This window comes from Pseudophryne corroboree, chromosome 5, assembly GCF_028390025.1.
Source record: "Pseudophryne corroboree isolate aPseCor3 chromosome 5, aPseCor3.hap2, whole genome shotgun sequence".
Taxonomy (NCBI): domain Eukaryota; kingdom Metazoa; phylum Chordata; class Amphibia; order Anura; family Myobatrachidae; genus Pseudophryne; species Pseudophryne corroboree.
In genome coordinates, this window is record NC_086448.1 from 50646210 (window position 1) to 50658846 (window position 12637).

The following is a 12637-nucleotide window of genomic DNA, read 5'->3' on the forward strand; positions in this document are numbered from 1 at the left end:
AAATGGCTTCAGCATAGTGTATGGTGCCGTACTTACCTGTAGATACGACCTCACCTATCCCTCCGCTAGGGGCCCTTGTTACTAATCTCGTGGGTGGAGCTGTGCCTACTGTGGTCTCTGCTATGGTGGCTGCTAGAGAGAGCGCTGAAATTGTTGCCGATTCGTCTTCTTGATCACACTCCTGAGGAAAGTTCAAAACAGGGTACAACTTGCACGGGTTAATACTTGCATTGGTTAATTGGTTAACATTATCTTTAACATTTACACAGTTGCTAAGTGTTTGTGTGTTACACCTTAGTGCGTCATTCTCCGCAACCAATTTCTCTCCCGATATATATGGTGGCGGTGGGGCCGTGGCTATCAGTTTTCTGATTGAGCCAGATCCCGCCGCCTGAGCCAATCCTCTCTGTATGTCACCCTCCTGTTGCCACAACTGCAAATAATCATAATGCTTGATTCGTCTCTTTGCTGATTTAATGAGACATATCCTCCTCCTTAAATTCGTTAACACTTCTGTGCTGAAGCTACCTACTCTTGGGAATTTCTCCCCGTCATGTACCGTCATTCTCTCCCATTCATCACATAAAACCTCTGTGTGTGGACCGTATTTTTCACACATCACGTACCTTGCCGACCCAACTGGTCGGTTCACTGAATCAACCCGAACCGAGGTTGATCGTCCCCTACCTGAACAAGTGGCCCCCATAGTTCGAAGGTGTTGCTTTATTCAGCCAACCCTTACGCAAACCAAAATGTTCAAAATAGGCTGACGGTGGCGGTTTACCGAGTACCCCACTCACTCGCCCACGCCGACCAATACGACCTGATCACACCGATATGGTGCTGGCGTACTCGACCTAGGGCCCCTGCGACCTGAACCTCTATTTACTGGAACCTGTGAGGGTGATCCGAAGAACACTTACTCTTTCCAGTAACTATTGGTTGTTGGATAGTTCCTGAGTGAGCAGCGAACTTCCCTTAAAATAAAAAAAATTACACAAATCACGTTAGAATGTACAAATAGCGTTTATGACCTTCGTACACAAATAGTACCGGTCAGGTTTACTAATGTACACAATTACGTGCGGTACAATCGTTCAGCACATAAGCAACTAATCTTATGTACGGAGCGACCAGTGGAATCGAAAATTGCGGCTGCGAATTCCTTCAGCAAGAGCTTGTAAGGCCTATATGGGTGTTGCACCAACCCTTTCTTGGTGTTGTGCCTGTGGACTGTATAGCGGACTTCCTTGTCTGCTGTACCTGAACCTGCTGGTCTGCTATGACCTCCTGGTCTGTTACAGTATGACCTCCTGGTCTGCTACACTCTAATGCTCAAATTGTATGTTTTAACCAGGGATGCCTCCCTAGCCACCATGTACGTCACTTACACGCATGTACCTCACGAGAACTCGACTTTTCTTGTGGTTCAACCTGTAAAATTGTATACACCACACTCACTCACCACATGTACACTTTTGTTTCTATTTCTATTTCTGCGCAGAAATTTCTCTTTAGACCAGATGTGTTACAAATTAGGAGAAGGATCTATTAATTTAAATTTCGAATTTAAAATAAATTTGTGCGATTTATCGCCTGGCGTTATTTACCGCGTGGCGCTACTTATCGCGTTGAGAGGAGAGAAAAAAAAAAACTTGTGATTTGAGTTACGTGGGCATACCCGTACACTCCGTTGCGTAATATACGCTGCGTGCGTCGGCCTTTGGTTTGCGTGCACAAATCTCAGTCCTTGTTAGAGACACGTGTACGCAAAATAAAGATCCACCGTAACACAATTTATGTTTATCAATGTAGATGATTCTTGATCATCTACCGCGCACCACACTGACTTCGCCTTGTCTCTCAGGCAGAGCTGTGTGTTTGTCTATACTTTAACTATATTACCTTTACTTTTACACTTTGAAATAGCGGCAAATCTCTCTCAGCACGTTTATCAACTATATAATAGCAAACAGGAGAGTGATATACGAAAATACACGAATGAAAAGAAATGCAGATATGCGTGCGTGTGTACGCAAGACAGAAAAATAAACAGTTTTAAAAGAGACTAGCGTGTTGTTCTTACCTCCGGTTCCCGGATTCCTTCAGCACCCTTTACTAAGAGAAGCAGACGCTTATCCAAACAGCACTACGAGGAATATGATCTCCCGCCCTTTGCTGCTGGATAATGTCTGCTGTAATTACCTAGTGCAGATATGTGAAGGACAGGACGAGCCCGCAATTGTTAAAGCAGATATTTATCTTATATAATACCCTTTATGAGGTCTAAGAACACTGTACGCTAACTACGTATGAAGTACCGTAAGGGTACGCACGTTGCGTAACAATCGCTTAGCCGTGGTCGAGACGCTCAAGCGTTACGTTCGCTCACGGCCAAGAGATCACTGGCAGGCACGCTATTGGCTGCCGAATACCGTAATGATTCGCTATAGCGATGCGACCGCTCGAGACCACGAGGAGATCACCAGCGGCGCATACGCTCACAATGTAAAACCTTTATATCTAAACCATAAACAGTGTATTATGCAGTAAACCCTTTGTGTAGTGATATGGTGTAAATGCAACACAGTATAACCTTACTAGCTTAAAAGCAGTTTGAGCGTCACCGACGCTCTGAGAATACTTAACTCTATAAGAAATACACAGATACCTGGGCTTAGGGTCCAACGCCTAATATATATATATTTTAAATGATATACTTGCAAAAGAATTAATACAAATACAAATCATACACTACAATATAACATAGACTAACTAACCAGGTAACTACACAGTAAATACAATACAATTAAGTTTAAGAGAAAAATGAGAGAAAGGGAAGAGAGAGAAAGATATGGCCCATAATAACAAGAGAGAAACAGTATGATTACGGAGAAAAACTTACGCACAAAGGAAACGATTGCATGCGCCTCTGGACATCCAGCTCCCGATTTTCAGCAATGATAACCGTTGAAGAGTGAGTGCTGGATGTGATCGGCCTTTCTATTTATGCCCCACACACAATGCAATTCAATGGTCCCTACAATCTCATTGTTCATTGGACACAGGAATTCCTCCTCGCATTATAACAAAAGGTCATAGGTTGATTCATACAGGTGGGCTGTGACTATTTCCAACAGCTCAGGTGGGAGGGAAACTGGGTTTCCCGCCGCATGGGTAATAAAGTGCAAATAAAGTAAATGTTCATAAACTTCTTATGTCCATAACTATTCGCACGAGCGATTGATCTGCTTCAAACCAACACCGGAATATTTCTAATTAAATATTCTTCCGATGGATACTAAACACCACTGTATTACTCCTGTCTGACCCTTCGTATCAAACAAAGAGGGATTTCTCTGTTCATGAACATTCTATATTAACCAAACTTTCAGAATCTATCAAAGGGACCATGATCTACAAAATACATTATATAGTGAAAATATGTAACGATTGAGTCGCCGCTACGATCACATAAACTCTACCGTAAATACGCATACCGTGCGCCTGCGGGTGCCCGCGACTGTGAGTATGCGCACGTACGGGAGAGCGTACGCATGCGCAGCACGGACCTGTGTGAGGTGCAAATATGGTAGTGTGCATAGAGATATTTTTCTGACTTTGACATAATAATATCCAGGCTGCAGCACAGATGGTTAAATCAAAATAACTGAGTTACTAATTAAGAAACCTGTGCTGAAGCCTGGATATCACTAAAACCTGCACTGTTAGCGTGCCCTGAGGACCGTGGTAGGGAATGCCTGATCTAGACAGTGTACAGTAGATCTGTCATCCGGATACCTTTTATTGCAGGTCCAGCGTCTTATTTAGCTAATACCGCATTCAGATCGCAAATGCCGGATCCCACCCGGTAAAAGAAACGTGTCCTTACCGGGTGGGATCCGGCATTTGCTCCCCTCTGCTGGCTTTCCGACCCGGCAATATACCAGGTCGGTTGCCATAGCAGCGGGGGGGCGCAGCAGGGGCGGGGGTGGAGGCGGCGCTGTGAGATGAGCTCATCTCCTGCGCCGCCTCTCCCTATGCTGTGAATGGGAACCGTGTCGCATCGACGCGGCTCCCATTCACACTGCACCTGACCCGGTATTCAACCCGGGTATAATCCTTCTTTTATACCGGGTTGAATTACCGGGTCAGGCGACCCGCTAATTCCGGCAGAGTGCTTTCACATCGCACACTGACCCGTGTCGACACGGCAATATGCCGTGTCGATACCGGGTTATTTGTGCGATGTGAAAGGGGTATAAGTAACACAGAGGTTTTCATTTATATGACAATGAGGAAAAAAAATCATTTCTAATTCTGCATGTGTGATCTGGTTATAGAACAGAATATTTCTGCTATAGAGTATCTGAAATGTACATTTCTGACACACTGTTACCATGTGTGATGTATGTATAACCCCACCACTTATAGACACAGACATGCCTGCCGTCATCCAGTGTAGGTGCTAAGTACCGCAGATGTATACAAGACGTGACCCGTGTCATCGCCCTGTGCAGTTGTCACATTAACCCTTACTAGTCTAGATTGCTGCAGATCTCATTCTTGGCCTGGTGAAGCGTACTCGGAGAATCATGTCTATTCTTCATGAATACTTCACCATGTTTATTTCTTAAATTGCACTGGAAGGATCGCATGTCCCAATTAGTTGCCTGCACCGCATGAGCTCACCATGCAGAAGAGCGTGAGGGACATGAATTATGCAGGGCGCGAGAAGTGTGTCTGGCCTCCCCCAGCTGATAGGCTCACAGGCTCCATATTTGCTGTACCTAAGGCGAGATTTGTGCTGTGATTGTTGTTTTCTGCTAATTCCACTTGTGTCATCTGAAAGTGCGATATTGTTTCCCTTTGAAGTGGCTGGACGGAGTGGAGATAGAGCGTACGGAGCGTATCCAGGCCCTGCAGGATTATGCCCAAGTGCAGCAGAGAATCAAAGAACAAGAGGAGGCTTATATGCTGAAGAGGGCCAGGGAAAGAGAAGAGGCTCAAAGCAAATTATCCAGAAAGCCGTCCGAGCACCAGCAGCCACAAGAGAGAAAGCCTGGGTTTGATGGACGCTGGTATACAGACATCAACAACACTTTGTATGTCCCTCTGTATAACACATTGTATCTCCCTCTGTATAACACGGTATAAGAGAACGAGAAGTTTATCAAAATATTTATTCACGGTATTTAAAAAAATGGAAAACATTTCTGGTTTGTTCCGGTGGGTACTATCATATCGTGCTCCATTTGGAACAATAGGAAAATCAGTAAGGGGCCTATTCATCCGGCCCCCGATGATTAAGTATCCAACTCGCTGCGGCGGGGATACTTATCAGCATTGCTCCAGTGTGCGGACAACTGCTCCTCAAAGTGATGATGAAGAGGCCCCTTACAAATAACTGCAAGCATTGGGGTGATCTGTTCTAATGCTGGCTCTCCATTGGTGTGCACACAGGCAGTATTGGAACACCTGGTAAATTAGGATTTCCTAACCCAAAACTGTCCCGGAGGTGTAATAGTTAACGTGCTGGGCCAGTATTGCCACACCAACTCATCTTTGCTACGCCAGTCTATGCAGAAGCTAACTTGCTAGCTTGCATATGTGCATCGGAACTGAAGGCCCAGGTAGGGGCTTTTCAGTCCCACTAACATATAAAGTTCTTTGAAAATGAAAAACAACAACAAAATATATATTACGGGAGTCGGAATTCCAGTGGTAAGTACTGGTGTTAGGGTTAGGCACTGGTGGGGTTAGGGTTAGGCTGTGGGGAGGGGACGGTTAGGGTTAGGCTTGCAAGAGGGGTAGGTTAGGGGTATACCGTGGAAGGGGTAAGTGGGTTAGGTTAGGGATAGGCTGCGGGAGGGGTATCTAAGGGGTAGGGTTCAAATACTCACCGGGAACTGTGAACACCGGGTATATGTGTCGCCATTGTGACAGGCTGAATTATATATATATATATATATATATATATATATATAAAACATTAAAAAAAATTGAATTTTCTGAACAACCTTAACCCCAAAAGGCACTGCACTGTGACAAGAGCTACCTAACAAAACAAACCCCAAGTTTTAATTCGTCCTCTACCCTGAGTTATGCCTTCCCAGAAATCCCTCCATAGACTACATTAGAAAAGCTGGCGAAAAACGCCAAACAGGAAGTGGCAGAAAAAAACTGACAGTTTAATCTTTAGATTGCTCCCATTTGCTCAAATTTGATTATTTTGCCCTGAAATTTGGCATGCAGCACCGGGTGACGATTCGACACATCCATGCCAAATTTCAGCTCAGTACGTCCAATCACTTTTGAGGTGTAGCCCCTCAAACACCATGCCCCCGTCTCAGAAGTTCCCTATGGGAGAATTCCATTTGTTCGATTCAGCCTTAACATAAGAGCACGACCGTGCCCTTATAATATAATATATATATATATATATATATATATGAAATAAAAGTATTCCCATTATGATTGGCAGCATAGCTTCCTGATGCAAATGGTGTACCACGTTTATTGAAGGTTGTAATCCCTTTCATGCATCTTTACCACCAACCTAGCACCAAATCCAACAGCACCAAATAGTCTAGTATATAATCGGTTTTAAAGCAGAGGAGTATTTATATAAGACAAAACCTTTAATGGAGTACTGTTTTTTTGTAATGAAAGAAGATGACGGGCTGACATGATTGGGTACGAGTTTGGCTCAGTCTTGGGGGTAAATTTACTAAGATGGGAGTTCTATTTAATATGGGATGTTGCCCATGGCAACCAATCAGATTCTACTTCTCATTTATCTAGCACCTTCTAGAAGATAATACCTGAAATCTGTTTGGTTGCTATGGGCAACATCCCATCTTAAATAGAACTCCCATCTTAGTAAATTTACTTAGTAATTGTTCTGCAGTTCTGAGATGTGTTTTCAAGACTCCCAAGGGCCAATCGCAGATGGGTGGCAGGGTACAGAATCCTTTTAAAATCATTTTAACATAGTTTAAACATAATACATTCTACAAGGCTCAATTTTTTAAGTCCCTAAAATGTTCCCCATACTGCAATGTTATTTCCACTTTGCATTTATTAGAGACTGTAAAAGCCTGATGTTATTAGCCAGTATGACTTGTCCATCAGTCTTCCTTAGGAACACTGGTATTTGTGCCTCAGTTAATGTTGGGTCACTTTAATCCCTCTACTCCTAGCAACCCATAAATTTTATAGTGATAAGACAGTGTTCATCCATCATGGTGTTCTTCACGCAATGATGATGTATATGTAGAGTACAAACCAGGGAGCTTGCTTTACTGGCTCATTGTAATACTTGGGAAATTACTGAACTCTCAAATAAATTGCAGTAAATCACGTGGTTCCTGCAGAGATACTGTAGTAGGTACAATGGGGGTCATTCCGAGTTGTTCGCTCGTTATTTTTTTCTCGCAACGGAGCGATTAGTCGCTAATGCGCATGCGCAATGCCCGCAGTGCGACTGCGCCAAGTAAATTTGCTATGCAGTTAGGTATTTTACTCACGGCATTACGAGGTTTTTTCTTCGTTCTGGTGATCGTAATGTGATTGACAGGAAGTGGGTGTTTCTGGGCGGAAACTGGCCGTTTTATGGGTGTGTGCGAAAAAACGCTACCGTTTCTGGGAAAAACGCGGGAGTGGCTGGAGAAACGGAGGAGTGTCTGGGCGAACGCTGGGTGTGTTTGTGACGTCAAACCAGGAACGACAAGCACTGAACTGATCGCAGATGCCGAGTAAGTGTGGAGCTACTCAGAAACTGCTAAGAAGTGTCTAGTCGCAATTTTGCTAATCTTTTGTTGGCAATTTTGATAAGCTAAGATTCACTCCCAGTAGGCGGCGGCTTAGCGTGTGCAAAGCTGCTAAAAGCAGCTTACGAGCGAACAACTCGGAATGAGGGCCAATATGTAATAGGGACAGACCACATTTCATGGTAATACCCGTAACGACAGATGCTGCCTATGAGGGAACAGTCAGCCCTCTAACAATCCTATAACATAATAATAAAATCACTGCACACGTAAATGGCATTTAGGTGTCTATTCATGAAGCAGTGAAAAGTGTGGAGAAGTGAGCCAGCGAAGAAGTTGCCCATGGCAACCACTCAGCATTGAAGTAACATTTATAATTTGCATACAATACAATTATACAGGGCAGCTGATTGGTTGCCATGGACAACTTCTCCACAGGCTCACTTCTCCACACTTTTCACTGCTTCATGAATAGACCTCATAATAAGGTCATTGCTTATGGATAAGAAGGGAAAAGAAAGAAGAAAATGGCTGTATGGAAGACGGGGCAGGCAGATCACCAGCAGCAACTAGACTCTGCAGTACTGCCGATCCCTCTAATCATGTGACACAGAGGTGGCAGCGTCCTGACCTTGGTGCGTAGATCCAATACTGCTTCATATCGTATATAAAAATGAAGACCCATCCCGCAGAATGGTATCAGTTTTCTTCGGATGGATGATACCCACCAATCCCTTCTGTGAAGGAGGATATACCTGCTAAGCACCACAAATCTGCTGCACCCCCTTCTCCAAATGCACAAGAAGACACGAGTCAGGGAGGGCTGGCGGGATAATCTCAATCCAAAAACGCCATTCAGCCCCTATACAGACTCCAGAGGCCCAAGCCCCTCCCCTCTACTAAAGTTTGAGTGGCCCAAAGACCATAAGAACCACTTAACAAACTAAAAAGACCTGACCTCATAAAAAAAGGCCTCAGGGTTTGACCCCCTCTGGGCTTATTGAAGCCTCCTGTCATCCTTTATCTTTTATTAAATACTGCTGCCTGTAAGCTAAATGTCAAAGTTTAAAGGGTGTAAGTGGATGCCATACTGGTGCCATCTTCAGGGATAGGTATGTCCTAACCCTGGGCATCCCACACCTCTGTGAATTTAGTCTTCATTTTCAACTCTTAGATATTCAAAGTCCTATTAGAGTTAATTTTCGGCATTCTTTTTAATGATCAGTAGACGGCAAGCACTGTCTGGAAGCAGGCTGATTTGTGGGTACCTAGGACAGGCCCCTAATAACCGGGTTGAGAGGTTGAGATATTTACAGCCATATGCCCTATGCTCCTCACCCACACAGGGATACAATGCAGGAAACCTGGCAGGTGCTGTACCACACTGTCAGTATGTGAAAACGAAAGAAAGTCCAGCTCTCCTACTATGCACTGTATATATTAAGCCATAGTCATTTATTTATGTATTATTTGTTTCAGAGCGCTGCCAGACACTCTATTACGCAGCGGTGTAAATTGCCCTGGAAGCACTTTTCATATGATTTTAATTATTTACTTTTATACACGTTTCATTACTGTAAAGCAGCGCACTGGAGCAGCACTGATTTCTCATTTGCATTGGCAGTCACACCTGTCCCATTACGGCTGCTACACTCTTTATAAATGGATGCTCAGGACGGTCTGTACTGAGACATTCTGAGTACACATGTCTTACAGCAGATAGGGAATCAACTGTCTTGGCATTGGCACGTGAGCGTACCTCAGTATGACTTTATTGTGCACAAACGGCATAATTCAAGGTTGATTGCAAAACAACATTTTCCTCTAATGGACAAAACCATGTGCACTGTATGGAAGGCAAATGTAACATGTGCAGAGAGAGTTAGATTTGGGTGGGGTGAGTTCAAACTGAAATCTAAATTGCAGTGTAAAAATAAAGCAGCCAGTATTTTATTTACCCTGCACAGAAACAAAATAACCCACCCAAATCTAACTCTCTCTGCACATGTTATATCTGCCCCACCTGCAGTGCACATGGTTTTGCCCATTAGTGGAAAATGTTGTTTTGCAATCAACCTAGAGAGGGGATGGGTGGCGATTCCAGTTTAGGACCCATTGGCGTTTTCCTGCGCTGCTGCCCCTTATTATTCTCGGTGTAATCTTACTATCACACATGTCATAGCCCGAGAATGGCGGCTTAGGAGTTTGTATGATACATATATGACGTTGCATAAAACAATTGTATATTTCCTGCACACAAACTCACACATTAAACGTTTGAACGTTTATTTTTAAGGCCAGAATGCGTTGGAAACAAAGAAAACTGTCCTGAGATGAACCCCGGGGACCGGGAGGTGAGAATGGATGAGAGTGAAGAGGATAAAGCATTTTGGCAGGAGCCGTCACAGTACACGCCAGAGAGTAGATTAGAGACGCACAGATACATTGAGGAGAAACGCAGATCTAAGGAGAGCACAAGGTAAGGAGGACAGGAACCCTGAATCATCATCGCCTTGTTTAATAGAGCTCAGAGCCCTGGGCTGTGCAGAGTGTTTTAAACGCTTGGGGCTTGACCAATTACAAATCCTAGTTCAAAAATAATGGCAGATAAAGCGGCGTGACAGTCTGGCAGACAGGACAGGAGCGAGAGAGCGGGTGATAATGGAGATCTGTTGGCAGGAAGGGCATGTTTTAGCTCCATGTAATAAGCAACAAATTGAAGGCAGACAGAACTGGCGCACCTGATTTGTCTATCGTAGAAAACTGATTTGAACGCTCATATGGTTTCCAGATAGACACAAGCAGCGTTCTGAAGACATGCATCACTGCTCAGTGATGCTTAATGGTCAGTGGGAACCAGGGTTTATGTAAGAGTATTGGGGTCCCTAGGTGCACATTTTCCTTAAACTCCTCCCTATAGTCCATGTGCCCCAACATCTATCCTGCTCCTTCTTCACTTTGGGTGGGCAAGCAGGAGTAATGAGGTTCTGGTGGATGTGGGTGGTATGTTGGTCCCAGTGCTGCCTATCATCCATATACGTGACATCACAGAGCAGCTTATCAATGACACAGTGGCATACCTCCCAACTGTCCCGATTTTCGCGGGACAGTCCCGTATTTTTGGGACTGTCCCGCTGTCCCACCTGCGGGCCGCAGTGTCCCACGGTGGTGGTGGGGCAGATGTGAGGTTGAGAATAGATGCTGTGCGCATGCGCACACAGTCTCTTCACAGGAGAAGAGACTGTTACGATCATGGGAGGCCTGGCAGGCGGTTGCGGATTTGCAGCGAAGCCATGCCCCCTTTTACCGAGGACATGCCCCCTTTTCGGGATGGCACAGCTTCCGCTGCTCCTGAATTTAAAGTTGGGAGGTGTGCAGTGGAGCAGCATCACATTATAGGCTTGTCCAAGTTCATTTGAATAATGAAACACACCCACGCTTTGAGGTAAATTTACTAAAGATTCTAAAACAGAGAATTGGTGATGTCGCCCATAGCAACCTATCAGATGCTGTCTATCAAATGCCACTGTATAGGTCATTGGTACGGCCCCATCTGGAATACTGTGTCCAGTTCTGGAGACCCTATCTCCAGAAGGATATAAATACATTAGAGAGTGTACAAAGAAGGGCAACTAAAATGGTGCATGACCTACATCACAAAACTTACCCGGAAAGGCTAAAAGATCTTAACATGTATAGTTTGGAGGAGAGAAGGGAAAGGGGGGACATGATAGAAACTTTCAAATATATCAAGGGTCTTAACAAAGTTCAGGAGGGAAATATTCTTCAAAGGAAAAGAAGTATTAGAACTCGAGGGCATACATTGAGACTGGAGGGGGGGGAGGTTCAGGGGAAATTTAAGGAAAAATTACTTCACAGAAAGGGTAGTGGATAAGTGGAATAGCCTCCCATCAGAGGTGGTAGAGGCTAAGACTGTAGGGCAATTTAAACATGCTTGGGACAGGCATATGAATATCCTTACAAAGAATTAAGGTTAAAAAAGGGTTGAGATTGCCTAAAGGATAAAATAAAAAAGGGGCAGACTAGATGGGCCAAGTGGTTCTTATCTGCCGTCAAATTCTATGTTTCTATCATTTGTCTATTGCCTTTTAGAAAATTATAGCATCTTTGGTTGCTATGGGCAACATCACCAAGTCTGTTTTAGAAGCGTTAATAAATTTACCCCTTTGAGAGGACTGAGGTAGTGTGGTTTTGTTTTGTTTTTCCTTCAGGGAACAGTGGTAGGCCTAGAAACAGGACAAAAGGGTTATTGGGGATTACCTAAATTAAGTGTATTCACAAAAATGTATATTAAAGTAGAAACTTGTTTTTCTGTTTTGAACGCGGAGTTCCTTTTTAAGGCGATGGTGACTTTAAAAAAAAGCAATTTACTCCGAGCTGTCACATGATTAACGTCTGTCCCTAGAGAGAGACATTTTACATTGAAAAACGGCGTTGCTGTGTGACACTTGTATTGCTGAGGAAATAGCTGCTGGGAAAGTTAGAGGTTGTGTGATTTACTTCGCTGTAGTGATCAGCGCTGCGCTTACGCAGATTGTATTTTATTTTTGTGACACGGCATTAGTTTTTACCCCGTCCGCTTTTCATTTAATTTTATATTCTCACGTATTTTCACACAAGAACGGAAATTCATTGTTGGGAATTCCACCTTTATAAATACCCAAGCAGGTGTACACGTAGGAGACCCACGTTGTGGTAGATTGTGGTAAAAGGGCTGATCAGAGGAGGAAACAGAGGCAGAACTACCATTGGTCCAGCAGGTGCGTTGCACCGGGGCCCCTGAGGACTAAAGGGCCCACTGCTGCCCAGACCAGCAATGAGTTATCCCAGACCATTTTGAGCAA

The 12637-nt window shown here is 44.1% G+C and overlaps 1 protein-coding gene across 3 annotated transcripts in view; it reads left to right on the plus strand.

Moving 5' to 3' along the window:
- The window catches only part of DNAAF11 (dynein axonemal assembly factor 11), a 238155-nt gene that overhangs the window by 61495 nt on the left and 164023 nt on the right, over positions 1-12637 (plus strand). For all 3 annotated transcript variants that reach the window (XM_063921265.1, XM_063921263.1, XM_063921264.1), the window contains exons 5-6: positions 4876-5105; positions 10069-10251. In XM_063921265.1, coding sequence (XP_063777335.1) covers positions 4876-5105; positions 10069-10251 — 413 coding nt within the window. The remainder of the gene's footprint in view (positions 1-4875; positions 5106-10068; positions 10252-12637) is intronic.